Source organism: Peromyscus leucopus, chromosome 4 (genome assembly GCF_004664715.2).
Source record: "Peromyscus leucopus breed LL Stock chromosome 4, UCI_PerLeu_2.1, whole genome shotgun sequence".
NCBI classification, from domain to species: domain Eukaryota; kingdom Metazoa; phylum Chordata; class Mammalia; order Rodentia; family Cricetidae; genus Peromyscus; species Peromyscus leucopus.
In genome coordinates this window covers 107,322,296-107,338,553 of record NC_051066.1, presented here as the reverse complement: position 1 = coordinate 107,338,553, position 16,258 = coordinate 107,322,296, and the positions used below count along the sequence as shown (strand labels likewise).

Below are 16,258 nucleotides of genomic sequence, written 5' to 3'. Positions count from 1 at the left end.
CCTGCCAGAGTTAAAAAAATAAAAGCTGAGTGTCCCTCTCAGAGGAAGTGATGCTGAGTTGAAAGGAAGATTCTGAGAGGATTAAAGCTGCAAAGAAGCCTCTCAGGCAAGAAGAGCTGCCTGGAAGAGATCTAGACCAATGAGGAAACTGAAAGGACACTCTCCAACCTGTTGAACTGCATGCAGACTGCGCAGCATGCTCCAAGTTTCCTAGCTTTGTAGACTGTCGCCCATGCTGGGGTGGGCCTTGGTGATGCAATTGTCTTTGAGTCATTTCTGCTCCTGTAAGTAACCCCTCAATAAAACTCATTGTTTCACCAAGTTGGACTTTGGTGGTGTATGTACTTTTGTTTTCTCTCTGGGGTGAATAGATGAGTGTCCTGGCTAATTTATGTCAACTTGACACAAGCTGGATTAATCTGAAAGGAGAGAACCTCAATTGAGAAAATGCTTCCATGAGATCCAGTTGTAGGGCATTTTCTTAGTGATGAGCGTCCAGCTCATTGTGGTGGTGCCATCCCTGGGCTGGTGGTCCTGAATTCTATAAGAAAGCAGGGTGAGCAAGCCAGGGGTAAGCCAGTAAGTAGCACCCCTGCATGGCTTCTACGTCAGCTCCTGCCTTCAGGTTCCTGCCCTGTTTGAGTTCCTGTCCTGACTTCCTTTGATGATGAACAGTGCTGTGGAAGTGTAAGTCAAATAAACCCTTTCCTCCCCGAGGTCCTTTGGTCATGGTATTTCAATGCAGCAATAGAAACCCTAAGTAGGACAGGTGTGTTTCATCTCCCCAGGAAAAGTCTTGTCACACAACACAGGGACATCACCAGGTTGCATGAGACCTGGTCATTATAGGTTCCCTCCTGTCCAGGGACAACATGGACAGACAGCGGTACAATCAAGGCAGCCTGGCCCTAGCTGCCACTCTGACGTCTCTCAGATCAAGGTGAAGGTGAAAGATGTGTCTTGGGTAGGATGGAATGTCTGCTTTTGTCTGCTGTCTCCAGGGCTAGTGAATGCCTTTTCTGACCATCCAGTCGTTTTCCTGTGACACCGGACCACCCGGGCGGGCTCAGAGTGGGCGGGGGCTTCCCGTCCCTTACCTACTTTCTGGTCAGTATGCCATTATGTGCCTTCTCCTGGGGTGTCTTCCTGACCCAGATAGGTGCTTGTTTTGATAGCAGTTGTCTGTTTAGTGGGGATGCTTTCATGACCCTCCCCCCTCCATCCACAAAGCCCAGCGCCTAGACTATCCAAGTCACAACCCAGCAGAGCCCATTTCCTGTGCCCTTCAGGGCACTCTGGACCAAGGGTAACTGCAAAATGGGAAAGATAATCATTGCTCTGCCTACTTCACAACAAACCCCATAGAAAATGAGACCCATACCTGATGTGTGCGCACTCTGAAATACTACCTCCCACCCTCCCCAGACTACTGGGAACCAACCTCAAGGCCTCAGGCATGCCAAGCAATGCTCTACTACTGAGCCATGCCTGTGTGTGTGTGCACTCTCAATCAAAAGAGCCTACAATCACATAGCTCATATTTATGGGTCATCTGCACCGGTATTCAAAAAAGGATTTCTAGTGAAGGGCATGCTAGCACACACCTTTAATTCCCGCACTCAGGAGGCAAAGGCAGGCAGATCTCTGAGTCTGAGGCCAGCCTGATCTACATCATAAGTTCCAGGCTAGCCAGGACTACATAACGAGACCATGTTTCATATTTTTTTTTCCCTTGAGAGACTTGGTTCACCCAGATTGGGTTTTGTTTGTTTGGTTTTTTTTTTTTTTTTCTCTTCTGAGGGGACGAAGCTGGGGAGCCTAAATCCGAAGGACTGTGGCAGGAATCCTTGCAGTTTAGCCTGAGGACAATGGGTACTGACAGTTCTTTGTGGTGTGATGGGCCACTCTTACCATACCGCAGGCCTGGAGAAGGGTGAGCTCAGGAGAGCTTGGGTAGCCAAGTGAGAGAGATGAACCCAGAGCCCTAGCAGGACTCTCAGCACGGGACTCTCCAGCTAGGAGTGATGGTGTATGCTCACGACCCCAGCCCTAAGGAGGTCGAGACAGGGCAGCCATGAGTTTGATGCCAGCCTGAGCTACATAGTAAGAGGGCCCCTGTCCTCCATTTCAAAAGCATGAGAAACTTCAGAGGAGAACTGAGGTATAGTCCCTTCTCCAGAAAGCCTCCCCTCCTCTGCGGGTCCGTCCTTACCCCAATCTGTCCTGGTCTGTCCTTACCCCGGGTCTGCTATGGTCAGAGGCTCCGCATAACAAACAGATTATTTAACTTGCTCAGTGCTTTATTGAACCAAGGCCCTAACAGAGGACTCACAAGGGCCTTCCAGCATGGCCTTCCCAGATGTAGATCTGAACCCAGAGGTTGCTTGGTTTTTTTTTATTTAGCTGCTTCCATGACAATGTTCCTTTAATATTTCCAAATGCTAAGTGTAAAGACTTTGTACACACACACACACACACACACACACACACTCCTGCCATAGGCCACCATGCTCACCAAAATCCTTCCACCCCATTTGTGTGCATACATGTGTGCAAGGCACTGCACATCCATGACCACCCAGCCTCCTGTCCACCTGCAACAGGCCTAGGCTCAGTCACTAGTACAGCAACACAGAAAACATACAAACAAACAAACACGAATACTCAAGAGGTCTTCTGGACCAGAGTGGTAAGGACTCAAGGGAGGAGAGGGAGGAAGAAGACAGGATCAAAAAGTTATAGTTCAATGACTGGTCCTGCCCAGCAGCAAATTCTGACCAGAGAGACTGCGGTTCCCAGCAGCCCCATGGGGCGCCCGGAGGCTCCTGAATCAGGCCTTTGCCCTTGCCTTGGGGGCACTGAAGGAGAAGATTCCCTTTCTGGGCTCACAAAAAGCCAGGCCCACCGAGCAAGTGATATTTGAATCTCTAACCCCCAGGCGTATGAAGGAGCCTACCCAGCTGCCAGTGTGCCCGGAAACAGGCTAAGTCAGACAAACACAAATAAGAGCTGCAGGTAAGACAACAAACGACAGGAACAAGTAAGCGCTTCTGTTTTCCACCACGGAGGTGTCTGTGCAAAGGCCAGGAGAGGAGAGCAGACACAGCCCGGCGGCGGCGCAGAAGCAGGCAGAGCACGCTGCTTCCAGACCACCCAAGGAGCGACTCGGCTCATCCCAAAGGGCTGAGGCTCGCCCACAAAGGGGGCTTTCTGAACACGGGAAGACAAAGAGTTAACACAAACAAGGAAAAAAGACGATAAAAGGCGTCCACGGACACAAAGCACTTCCTCCTAGCTGGTATCCACCCTTCAGGCTGGGCTCTTCAAGACAGGGCTGGCACCAGGCTACGGAAAATTAGTGGAGTGAGACCGGAGAACGGAGGACAGGGACAGACAGATGTGACACCACACCATCGCCCAACCCCCAACAGCACCTGAGGCCTCTAGCAGGTAGGCGGCCTCATAGGCCCTTGGGACCCACTGGCTCCCAGGCCCCAGGAGGTAAAGATGGCAGCCGGACTGGCGCTGGCTCATCACTGGTCCTGCAGCCTGCTACAGAGTTCCCGCCGGCTCCGCTCCCCAGCCCAGCTGCGCGTCTTGAGGCGAAAGGTCCTCAGCTCATCCCTGAAGGCCTCGTGGTTCATGGGCCGGTAGTTCTGGGGCTCACAAAAGTTCTACAGGAGGATGAGAAGATGTAAGGAGTTCATCAGTATGGGAAACAGAGTCAGCCGTGGGGAGCCAGAAAAGCCTTTCTTTCTCTCTTTTTGGCCTACGGCCTAACTGAGCTCTGTCCCTTCAGTGAGGAGAGCTGTGGCCACCCCACCCACGGTACCGGGTGCTGTGGGAAGAATTCCTTGTAGCCGCCTTTGAGGATATACATCTCAGGGTAGTACAGGCTGGGGTAGTCGTTAGCCGCACGATCCCGTTCCCTGACGAACCGGCACCTGGAGCAGCATGCGAGGGGGTTCAGGGCAGGAGACACGTCAGAAAGAGACTCATACACTCTACGCGCTGCTTTGAGGGTCTCCGAGAGCACAGGCTTCAGAGCATAGGAATGGCATCCATTAGGTAAGATGGGCGAGTGGGAAGGAGGCCCTGGGGTGAAGGCAGAGGTAAGGCAGGAGCGGCCACTGTTTCTGGAAGGCAGTTGCGTAACCTTGGTTAGAGCCCTCATGACATGTACCAGGAAAGAGGAAGCAAGAAAGGGGACCAGTGAGTGCAGGGTCCACTCAGAGCCTGGCCTGGGGGCACAAGCCTGTAATCTTAGCTACATAGGGTTCTGAAGCAGAGGAATGGCAGGTTCAAAACCTGCCTGAACTACACAAAGAGCTTAAGGCCGGCCTGGACAATTTAGGAAGACCCTGTCTCAAAATAAAAGGTAGGGCTGGGCGGTGGCTCAATGGTTAAGAGCATCTGCTGAGTAAACATGAGGAGGTGAGTTCAAATCCCCCCAACAACAAAAAGCCAGCAACCCCAGCATTGGGTGTGTTTGTGTAAAAACAGGAGGATCACTTGGAGTTAGACTGAAGGCCACCAAGCCCAAGTTCAGTGAGAACCCTGTCTCAAGGGAATAAGGTAGAGAGTATACAGCAGGATGTGTAATGGCCTCCTCTGGCCTTTCTGCATGCATGTACTTATATGTACTTATATGCATGTATATACCGCATGCATGTATACCACACAAAGGCACTCACAATATACATATAATTTAAAGGACCAATGGCTGGAGAGAAAGCTCAGCAGTGAAGAACACTTGTTGCTCTGGCAAAGATTCTAGGCTCAGTTCCCAGCACCCACATAGTAGCTCACAGCCATTTATCACAGCCTCCAATCGAGGGGATCCAATGCCCTCTTCCGATGTCTGTAGGCACCAAGCATGCATACAACGGTACACACAGTGCAGGCAAAATACCTTCATATAAAATAAGATATCACTCTAATTACAAATTTTAAAGGATAAAAATAAACTTCTTTGAGGAGGAGGGGGGCAGTGAGACGGTTCAGTGGGTAAAGGCCGCACAACCCTGGCAACCTGGGCTCGATTCCCGAAACTCATGTAAACACGGAAGGAGAGAACTGATTCCATAAGGTCACCCTCTGACATCCACATATACATATGGGATATGTCATACCCATGTACATATGCCTTCATACAACATGCATACACACGGTAATTTTAAAAACAAAATAAAAAAAGTAAAGAGAGGGTTGGGAGCGCCCCTCCCTGGTAGAGTGCTTCCCTATCGTATGTGATGGCCTGGCTCGGTCACTAGTGCAGACACACAGGGAAAATACACACATGCCCAGAGTCTCTGGACCGGATGCGGTAAGGACTCCAGAGAAGACAAAGAAGGAAGCGAAGGATCAAGAGGGACGCTCACTGACTGGTCCACTGCCCAGCAGGGGCCACGTGCTGGAACCCCAGAGGAAAGGGGAGCAGCCGGGGTGAGGCCCCTACACAGAGAATGGGAAACACAGATTCCAGCGCACTAAGAAGCTAACAGCTACTTGATGGAGCTAGTGGCCACCCTGGACCAGGAGGCAGGGGAATAACCAGAAAAGATCATGAATGCAGACTGAGTGAGGGCCCCGGTGGTAGTGGGTGAAGGAAGGCTGAGGGCCCCAGTGGTAGCCAGCATGGGAACAGGGTACCAAATGCCTGAGTTGTCACTGAGATTGTGGCTTAGAACAGGGTCCTCAGATTTTAAGGATGCTGCTAGACTTGGCATGAATTTTTGTGGGGGTGCCGCAATGGATGAAGGATGGTCTGATGAGGTAGACGGGAAGAAGGTGATGGGAAGATGTGCTGTCCATAGCAAGAGTAAGGTCAATTCTAAACTATCAGATGCAGCAAGAGGCTCCAGCACTCAGTTCTGGGCAAAGAAGGCCAAAGGTGAGCACTAGCTGACCAGCAGGACAGAGCCAGGACTCACATGCGGGGCCCACGCTCAGACGAGAATTCACAGTGGAAAATGAGGATGACTCTCTTGTCCAGGCTACAAGGCGTGATGGGGCGCTGCAGCAGGAAGGTCTCGGCATCCCGTTCCAGGGGCAAGTTCACAGCATTCTGTCAGAGCATCTGGGGGTCAAGCCGTAGCCTGCACCTGGCCCCTTCTCTTTCAGTTCCCAGGTAAGTAACCCCACCTCTTGCTGGGAGGAACCCTCCCCATGAGAAATACTCCACGGAAGGTTAGTCATCCTCTCGGCGAGGAATCTGAATGGCGGGCCTGGCCTTACCAGCAGCTGTCTCACCTTGATATGCCCGCCTTCATACTCATAGGGGTATCTGCAGTCCACAATTACAAATTTCTCCACAATGTTGCTGAACTTGCCTGTCAGCAGGGCCACCATCTGCAGGAGGCCATCAGGGTTGGTGCCGGCAGGTGAGGCGGGTAGCCAAGGTTTTCCCTCACTCTTGTGATGGTCTGTACATGCAGCCCATCCCCAGGGGAGGACAAGAGCCACAAAAAAAAAAAAAAAAAAAAAAAAGGTGGTCCCCAATGCACCTGGAGAGTGGCTCAACCCTGCTTACAGTTTCTGGTGAGATGTACTTGAGGTCTTGGTGTTTGCCATCCACAGTCTGCAGGAGGAAAGCCTGAAGGGAAGGATGAGTCAGTCAGGGAAGGAAAAGGCGGCAGACAAGAAGGCTGGACCGGGCAGATTCAGCTCTGAGTGGAACCTCGGGAGGCCCATACCCAGGGAATAGCCTTCAAAGGGTGAAAACAGAATGGAGAAGCCCTGGACTGTCTTGCCTCCTGCTCTTGGGGTTTGAAAGCTGAGGGGCTAGGCAGGAGATTGCATACCAGAGACTCATTTGGAAATGGTTTTCAAGGCTGAGATATGTCAGATGCCTGGACAGATTTGAGGTGGCATCAGGAGAAGGGGAACCAGAGGGAAGAGTCTGCGTGAGAACAAGACTGAAAAGATACAAGAGAGAAAAGAGGGTCTCTGGGGACAGTGCTCCTGCACTAGGGATCCAGAGCGGATAACGGAAGAAGCCTCCTGAGGTCCTAGAATGCTACCTTGGAGTAATCTCCGATCAGTCCATGGTGGTCACTGTCCAGGATGCTTTCAATCTCATGGCACAGGGACTTTGAGCGGAAGACACGAGCTTTCTGGAAGGCAAGGCAGATGGCGGCCAGGTCAGGGGTGAGCCTGGCTCTCGGTGCCATTTGTCTGAGACCCTCTTTCCCTGCCACATAAACAACTACTGGTACACTACCCCCCCACCTCCTACACATGTGGCCAAGAGAGTACATCCCAGACCATCTTCAGCCCAAACACAGCCCCAGGTGAGCAGTGACAGCCCAGCCCCAGGAGGAAGAAACTAACAGGTTCTTCAGGCTGCTGCTCCTCCAGGGGTGTCACACTTTTCCTGCGCTTGCTCTGGACAGGCACGTCCTTGTCCTGGGGCCGCTCTAGCCTCTTGAGGATGGGCCGGATCACGGTGCACGGCATGGATGGAGAGCGGAAGAGCCGCTGGCACTTGCTGAACATGATGAGATCCTGGCAAGGGTAACATGGCCGTTAGAAAACCCAGTCCCTCAACCCCACATCTCCGAGCTCTGAGGGGGCACTACCGAGGCTCACCTGTTCCTCTTCCTTATCCAACTTTTTGACCAGTGGGGCACTAATGAGGTTCTCCATGCCTGGGGGGACCACATCATCATCCTGAGGTCAAATCAGCAAGGACACAATCATAAACACGAGCAGGGCATTAACCTTAGAGCCTTCCCTTACCTACTCTCCCAGAAATGCTGGGCTATCCCCAGCCCTGCTGACTCCTCCATCTATGGCAGTCCCAGAGACCTGAAGAGCTGTAGGGACCCACCTGCTGCAGGGGCATGCCCCGAGCAAGGAGAAGTACCTTCATCATGCCCAGCCTCCATTCCTCTGGAGCACCAGCCCACCTGGTCTTCTCTGATCGGCCAGTAGCAGGCTGGTACTCAGTTCCCTCAAATGCCTCTGACACTGGGCTATGGCCGGAGTCTTGCTGAAGCCAGGGCTCTCCTTTTCTTGGGCTAGCGGAATGGGGAGCAAGTAGGGGCCTTGTGGACCAAGGCTGTTTACCTTTAAATCACCCTCCAGGATGTCCACAAATCCATCATCTTCTTCGGAAGCCCTCTCAATGGGAGTCAAGGAAGAGGAAGACTGGGCCACAGGGCTCAGCTCTACTTCCATCTTCCGTTCAGGGGTACGACACTGTCCAAATCACAAGAACAGAATACTCAAGAGGTGGGGCTTTGCCAGCCCTTCTGAGGATACTTGTCTCCAGGACTTGGGGGTGGGGGTGGGGAGTCTAGATCACTCTTCTCTTACTGTCTCTATAAATTTTTTTTTAGCTTTTATTTATTTTTAATTTCTAACCTTTATTTTATGTATACGACTGTTTTGCCTGCACATATATTTGTGCACCATGTACCAGCAGTGTCCACAGAGCCGGAAGAGGGTATCAGGTCCTCTGGGACTGGAACTATAGAGGACTGTGAGCTGCCGCATGGGTGTTGGGAATTGAACCTGGGTCCTCTGAAAGAGCAACCAGTGCTCTTAACCACTGAACCATCATCTCTCCAGCCCCCACCTCTCCCCTGAGCTGTTTCTTGAGGGCGCGCCCTACAGGAGGTCAGTTCTCCTCATGTACCATCAAGTCAGGGGCTGAGCTTGGCCTCTGAGCAAAGGCTTCTCTGCGGCTGGTCCACTCTGCCAGAGCTTGGGCAGGGCTGGGATGAGTGGGCTTCCATGGCATCTTGAAGAGATAGCCATCCTGTGGGCAAGATTGGAGAGGAGACGTCAGGCTAACCCCAGGGCACCCTTCTCTCCCCAGCCTCTTCCACCCTTGTGTCCGGAAGCGCACATTCTCTTTGTCCTCGCCAGGGCTGCTGGCTGCTCTGTAGCCTGCCTCATTTTTCTCACGGCTGTCCAGTGCTTGGGAGTTGGTAATGTTCTGTAGCACAGGGCTGTGGTCCAGCAGCCTCACCTAGGAAATCAGACAGGGTAGTGACCACTGAAGGCTGCACACTCCTGTTATCACCCAGGCCCTACCTCCTGCTACCCTGCTCCAACTCCCAGGCCACTCAGCCACCAGATAAAACCCCATCTCCCCCAACCGGCCCAGCGATGCCTGACTACTTCAAGCACACCCTCTGAGAGGTGCCCCCAAGATGTTCATGCCTGAACAACTCCCTGTCAGGCCTCGGAGGACACTCACTGGTAAGGACCGGAAGCGTTTTATGGTAAACTGCTCACTGTAAAAGAAAGGGGGACAATTCAGAGCTGGGAAAATGGGGGTCAGTGACTTAAAGCAGGCAGGCTCTCCTTGCTCCCAAACATTGCAGGAGACAGCGGGAGGTGAGCAGGGGGAGGGGTGGAGAGCACTCACTTTTGAATGACCAGGCTGGCTGCCTGAATGGCCTGTTCAAACCTAGGAGAGAGAAGTGACCCATTTTCTCTGGAGCCCAACCTCTGCCTCAGGCCCCAGGCCCCAGCCAGGCCCATCCCCAAAGGGCAGCCATGAGAGCAAGGGCCTGTGGTCAGGCTAGGGGAAAGGGAGAGTAGAAAAAAAAGCCCACTACTGGTGGGACCAGGTACCAAGGATGAAGGGTTGAGGCAGTCTGGGATTTTAAAGGCTGCCTTGAATGGAAGCAGGCCCGAGAAAGGCAGTGATGGAGCCAGCTGGGGCAGGTCACAGGGTCATTAAGACATCACCAAGGCAACAGTCTCGCCAGCCTGCACCAGCGAGCACAGGCCTTCCACCTGTATGCAAATCACAACAGTGGGGCCATATGGCCGCCATGAAAGGCATTGATCCATCCCATGACAATAGGCTAGAGGCACCCTGCAATGTGGGTGACTCTGGGCTGGATCCCAGGAAGGCCGGGTTGTCCTTTCCACTAGGAGAAACTGGCCCGGCTCTCTCCAGGACAGCCCCCCCCCCCACTTTAGTGTTTTTTTCTGGACCAGCCCAGCAGAAACTCCTAGTGACAAGTATAGGGGTTACATCCTCTCCTCCCTCCTGTGGAATTTTCTAAGACCCAACCTCTGTTCCACCCCCTCCTGCTGTCTCAGAAGAGGCCAGCCGGCAAGGAATTCCAACAGATGTTCCTTTGGAGGCCGAGGCAACAACTTCTGAATACAGCTCTGCCTTATGCTATGCATACAACTACGCTGCTGGCGACCACCTGTCAAGTGGAGCCTGCACACACTCACACACACACACACACACACACACACACACACACACACACACCAGCTTCTTTCTGAGAAACTGAAAATTGTCAAAAGCTAACACAGGCCCCTGGGGGCCTGTGTGCGATCAGCCTGGCATCATTTGTTAGCTGGGCCTTAGGGGTGAGGGATCTGTGTTGTTGTCACTAAAGATCAACCTACACTCCTCCCCATCCCCACCCAATTCTTGTTTCCTGTTTGTGAATAAACCCTGAGCTCAGCACAGTCCGATCAAAGGCACCAGGAGGAAACAGTAACCGCCACTCTAAACCAAAAGCTCTGGTGGGCAGTGCTCAGCTGTCCCTCCTAATGCCCGACAGCTACTCCGGCAGCTGGATGGGAACAGGTGCGCTCTAGAAGGCATAATTTGTGCCCATAGGCAAGGAAGAGGTATCTGCCCAGAGCAAAGGCCAGCTTTCTCTCTCCACTCCCTGTTGCCAAGGGCCTGGGTTGGCTGGGACAGGCAAGTGTTCAAGCCAGAGGCAGACACAGCTTTTGTTTGGTCTAGGTTTTTGAGATATGGTCTCACCATGTTGCCCAAATTGGCCTTGAACTCTATCTTCCCGCCTTGGCTTCCTGAGTGTTGAGATTACAGATATGAGCTACCACACCCAGCGGGACCATATTTTTCAAGTTGGGAAAACATTTCACGGGCACAAAAATGTGTACAGGAAAATGGAACATTAGATTTTTATTTCTGAATGACAATGCTAGCCACTGTCCCTATGACCTCTGGTCTTGAAACCTACTCTCACCTGGCTTCCATGATAGCAGACCCTTCTCCAAACAGGAAGCCAGTTCTCAAGGCTTGGGGATGCAGCCCTGAGGGGTCTGCCTACTTTCTGATTTCTCTGTAAGAATGCAGGATTCTGGAGGGGCGGGAGAGATGGCTCAGTGACTACGGACACACGTCACTTTTGCAAAGGACCTGAGTTCAGTACCCAGCACCCACATAGGGCAATTCACAACAACCTGGAACCCTAGCTCCAAAGGGTTCCAAAGCCTCTTCTGGCCTCTACAGGCCTGACTGCTCACATGCACATATCCCCATGTAGAGAAACACATAACAAACACACAATAAAAAAAAAAATCTTATAAAAGAAAGGAAAATCGATTCCCAAGGGCAGGTGCCAGCTCCTCAGCGATGGGATCCCTGTCTTCTCTACTCACGCGTGCTCTGCTTTCTGCGGGTCCATAGGGCTGGGGGAGTCCATGCAGAGACCTGGTGGGACAGAGCACCGTGGCTTGCAAGTGGCAGTCTCTCCTGCTTACTTTTCCCCAAGAAAGGAAAAAAAAAAAAAAAACCCTTCCTATTTGAGATCAAGACACACTTTAAGAAAAGAAACAAAACCTACTTACGGACCCTGAGCCTGGGACACTGCCCCTCAAAGGAGCCAGGGCTACATTATTTGTTTACTATGGAAATGTCTCTACACAGTTTTTTTGTTTTGTTTGTTTGTTTTTTTCGAGACTGGGTTTCTCTGTGTAACTGAATGGCTGTCCTGAAACTCACTTTATAGACCAGGCTGGCCTTGAAATCACAGAGATCCGCCTGCTTCTGCCTCCTAAGAGTGCTGGGATTAAAGACGTGCGTCACCACTGCCTGTCCTCAACACAGTTTTTTAAAGGCACAATGCTTCCTAAGCATTTTTCTTAGGCTGGTTTAAAACGACTTGGAAAAGATAATGGTTTCCCAAGGAGAAAAATTACAGACTGAGAGAATGTTTCACAAGGACCACCTTTTGGTAGTGAGTGCCTTCTGGGTGGGGCAGTCAGTGGCGCCACATCACTAGGTTTCGAATAGGTATGATAACATCTCCTACCAAGGGCCAGACTTCCCCAGGCTCCCCAGTCAACGCTGGGTGTGGGAAGACCCACCAGAGGTGTGTTTTCTTTTCACCTTTGAAGGCAAGAGAGAAGATCCTGGGCCCACCCAGCCGTGGAAAGGACGTTCATCTGATGGGCTGAGAAGTTAGGAGACCCAGGCAGTTCCCTGATCTCTTCTGACCCTGGGGACCTCACCCAGGACCCTGGGCCTTACCTGCATCAGAAGATTCTGAGGACACGGATGACAGGGAGGTACGCCTGGACAGAGAGAGGCCCACCAGCCTGTTCTGGAATGACAGGCTTCCTACCTGAGTCTTTGGGGTCTCACTAGGAAGAGAGAATAGGCACAGGAAAGGAGGGGGAAAAATGAATGCTGAGTTGAGAAGCTGGTTGGTCCATGTTTCCATGTATCCCCTAGCTACGAAGAGCCATCCATTACTGAGAGATGATCACATTCTAGGACTATCCTATATCTCAGGTCAAAGCTCTTCATTCCACGGAGGCCCTAGAGGGTCTTCTCTGGATTGACTGGAGAAGAGTGAGGAGGGTGGGCAGGAGGCAGCAGGGAAGTTCTGTGGAACTTTTCCCTGCTCTTCACAGCACCACCTTATCCATGCATTTTCCTGGAGGCAAAGGCCAAGACCTGGGTCTCTATTGTGGCTGGACCACCCAGCTGGGACCCCACAAGAATGTTTAGGGAGGTCAGTCAGTCTTTAGTCAGTTTTAGCCTTAGGAGAGTGTGAGAGATGCAGGGTGCAAAGAGCAGGGGCTTGTACGACCCACTCCTAAGCCGACCTCAAGGATCCTCTGCCTAAGGCAGAAATTAGGGAGGCAGTGTGACATGGGCACAGTGAGGGAGCGGGGCGGTGGTGGTGGCGGTAAATGATCCTTAGCTGGCCATTCGGATGGTGTAAGCCGCACAACTTCTGACTCAGCACCCCCGTGCCAGGTCCCTGAAGCAGGGGTAAAGCCGTTTGTGCTCAGCACTTCTAGGTTTCGGTGCCTAGTTCCTCCAACTCCATCCCAACACACCCAGTACCCGTGGGGCATCCTACCTGCCGAGACCAGCGAGGTCGTGCATGGTCTGAGTAAGGGTGGTAACCGGAGAGGAGGAAGCCGCACGCTCCGGAGACCCCAGAAAGCCATCAGGCTCCAACCCGAAGCCTGGGAGGTGGTGCGGCCGCTGAACGCCACCGAGCACGCGGGCAGGACTGAGAGCCGAGCTCGGCGCAGACCTCGGCGGGGGCACCTCCATCGTGGCGGGGTGGGCAAAAACTAGCTAGCTACAGGGCCACAAGCACGAGGGCGAGCAGACGCCGACCCAGCTGGCTCGGCTCCGAGAGCGAGCTTGGGGTGAGGGGGAGGAGGGAGGGAAAGAAGGGAGGAAGAGCAGTGGGCCTGGGAATGAGGAGAAGGGGTGCGGGGAGGAAAGCAGGGGAGGACGCAAAGCTGGGCAGCTGCCACCGCCACCTCCTTATATATTCGAAAAATAACAGCGGCAGCGCCGCCGGACGCCACCAATGGGGGCGCCGGTTCCGGGAGGGCGGGACCGAGGGCGGGGCGCTTGTGATTGGGGCTAAGGCTGGACCAGCTAGCTCTGCCAGCCCGACTTCTTAGGGTGACTCAGGGAGTTGGCTTAACCCCATGCCCCACACATACCCTCCGCTCCCTCTGACTCGAGGATCCTGGTCTCCGGGATTCTGCCTCCTGGGACACATTTTGGAGGTACACACCCCCCGAGAAGGAGTAGCCACCCCCTAGGGTGGCCTCGTAAGGATCCCTCGACGACGTTTACCATCACGCACGGTCACCAGTAAGGAAGAGTGCGACGCTCTGCCTGAGTTGAGCTCCAAGGGTGCTGGGAGGTCTGCGGCGTTCCCTGTCCCGTTTACAGACCGGGACGTTGAGAAGTTCCTTAACTCGTTTAAGGCCGTGGGTTTGGTTGAGTGGTGGAGACAGAGATGCTCCTTCCCGGGCTCCTCTGATCTTCCAAGCCTCCCTGTCCGCCCCACTGGGCCGCGCAGAGTCGCTGCAGTCCTTCTCAGGCGGCGCTTTGGGCACGCGCCTCGTTGCGCGGCAGAGCGGATCGGCGGGCTTCCGGGGCTCCCAGTTTAGACGTGATCCCACTGGACCCAATAGTCTCCCGCAATCCCTGAGAATCCACGTTTGCATTTAGGCACGGGTTTCTGCTGCAGGCAATTGTGACCTGTCACCGGAGAACCCAGCTAGGGAAAAATCTCACACCCACTTATGGCTTGGCTAATTTGGTGTTAATAGCACCGTATTTAGTGTTTCTTCGAAGGTGGAAGAGGCTGAGTTTGCTATTAGTTTACAATGAGCGTCTTCTAATGATCTAATCACCTTCCAGCCAGGTCTGTTTTCCTGGAATGAGCTGGGAAGGACCAAACAGGCAGTTGAGAGCTTTTTCAAATTCGTTCTCCTAAGGGAAGGCGTGGCTTCTGGGCTGATTGATTGTTGGGGTGCAGTACACGATCTAGGAGCCAAGAGTAGCCTGCCTTTGCTGTCTGAACCACCACCCCAGACCCACCACCAGGTAGCCTAGGAGATTCAGCTGTGTGTGAAGGAAGAGGACACTAGCCACACCTGAGTGGAGTGACCAACGACCGCCTTCTTTCTCTCAGCATTTTGTCCAGCTCCTGTGCTCTACCAGGAACTAAATACTACTAGGTAGTTAGGGACCTATTTCCTGTTCCGGTCACAGGTCAAGCTCCAGACCTCCAGCCTCCTGTGCTGCCCTTAGTGCTAGGACCAGGAGAGAAATGTGCCCCTGCACGGCCTTCCATTCCAAAGACTGGAATGAAAATGCTCCGAGGATAATGTTCTCAAAACCAACACAGCAGGCTTCCCCCACCCCCTACCCCAGCACACACTCTTAGGGTGAGAAGGGGTTCTGCTGTGTTGATTTTAAAAATCACTTGAAATGAAATCCCACAGCTGGAGGTGCTCCTTGTCCCCAGTGGAGTCCTCCCAGAGCACCTCACATATCAACTCTCATGCTTCTGAACTTAATTCACCACTTAGATCATAGACTATGCACTCAACCGAAACAACAACACAACTAGTCCCTAAAGACCAGTTAAAAGATTTGCTCTTTTTGAAATTAAGGAGGGGAGTGTCTCATTGTGTAGACCTGGCTGGCCTGGGGTTCTGTGCGTAGAGCAAGCTGGCTTCAGATTTTGCCTCCTGAGTGCTGGATTACAGGCATGAGTCACCACGAACTGGCATGTTAAAATATTTGCAACCTGCAGGGTAAGAGGACTTCCCACACAGCATCACCTTTTAGAGACTTTTTTTTTAAAATCCATTTTTTTTTTAAAAAATTCTATTTTATTGTTTTATGTGTGTGGGTGTTTTGCCTGTCTGTGCACCAGTTGTCTGCTTGGTGCCTGTGAAGGGCGGAAAAGGGAATCAGATCCCCTGAGACAGATGGCTGTGAGCTGCCATGTGGGTGCTGGGACTCAAACCCGGGTCCTCTGGAAGAGAAGCCAGTGTTCTTAACCTCTGAGCCATCTCTCTAGGGCCCTTTTTTATTTCCCCTAGTTGTCCCCCCCCCCCCCCCACACCTTTTTTCATGGCTTGTGTTTTCATGGCTTATGACATGTTAAATTTATGTTCTACCAAAAATTCAGAAAAAGGAGACTATTAAATGATACAAAAGGAGGTACACTCCCTCCCCCCCTGCCCCAAATCTTCAGAAACAGCATTGTGAGAATATGCTCTTTTCTTGCATCGTCCCCTGAAGATGATTCATACTTATCCAAAGGAAACATGATGGCAGACATGGACGACAGCCACAAACAGAATTAAACATTTCCCAGAAGCCACAGTCAGAAGCAAAAGGGAAGCTGGCCTTGGTTGTGGACTCATGGTGGGGGAGGGGGGAGGAATGAGGATCACTGAGAGTTTGAGGCCAGCCTGGGCTGTAGAGTGAGACCCTGTCTCAAAAAAAACTGAAACTACCAACAAGAAAAAGTAGAAAATGTGCTTGAGGTGTGTCTCAGTGGTAGGCCATTTGCCTAGCATGTGCAAAGGCCTAGAATCAGTTCATAACACAGTAAAAACACAAATAAATACAGTAAAAATACGTAATTTTTATTTTTATATTTTAACTTTAGTATTGTTTTTAGTGTAATACATTAAAATATTATTGTGCTGGTTAATTTTTTTTTGACACAAGCTAGAGTCA

At 52.1% G+C, this 16,258-nt stretch overlaps 1 protein-coding gene across 1 annotated transcript; it reads right to left on the bottom strand.

Annotated features, from left to right (window-relative positions):
- Positions 1-2,282: 2,282 nt before the first annotated feature.
- Cdc25b (cell division cycle 25B) lies at positions 2,283-14,183 on the bottom strand. Its single transcript, XM_028878598.2, has 16 exons — positions 13,107-14,183; positions 12,266-12,378; positions 11,395-11,446; positions 9,380-9,421; positions 9,209-9,245; positions 8,855-8,977; positions 8,642-8,764; positions 8,071-8,202; positions 7,591-7,671; positions 7,333-7,506; positions 7,023-7,115; positions 6,533-6,595; positions 6,253-6,351; positions 5,934-6,067; positions 3,833-3,944; positions 2,283-3,674 (listed from the first exon to the last, which is right to left on the bottom strand). The coding sequence occupies exons 1-16, from the start codon at positions 13,304-13,306 to the stop codon at positions 3,534-3,536; spliced, it is 1,719 nt and encodes a 572-aa protein (XP_028734431.1). The 5' UTR covers positions 13,307-14,183; the 3' UTR covers positions 2,283-3,533.
- Positions 14,184-16,258: the final 2,075 nt, after the last annotated feature.

Coding starts and splice junctions, on each gene's coding strand:
- Cdc25b (XM_028878598.2), bottom strand. CDS start 13,306: ATGGAGGTGCCCCCGCCGAGGTCTGCGCCGAGCTCGGCTCTCAGTCCT. Junction 6,352..6,532: donor AGTACATCTCACCAGAAACT/GTAAGCAGGGTT, acceptor GGCCTCCTGCAG/ATGGTGGCCCTGCTGACAGG. Junction 3,945..5,933: donor TCTGAGCGTGGGCCCCGCAT/GTGAGTCCTGGC, acceptor ATGCTGCTCCAG/GTGCCGGTTCGTCAGGGAAC.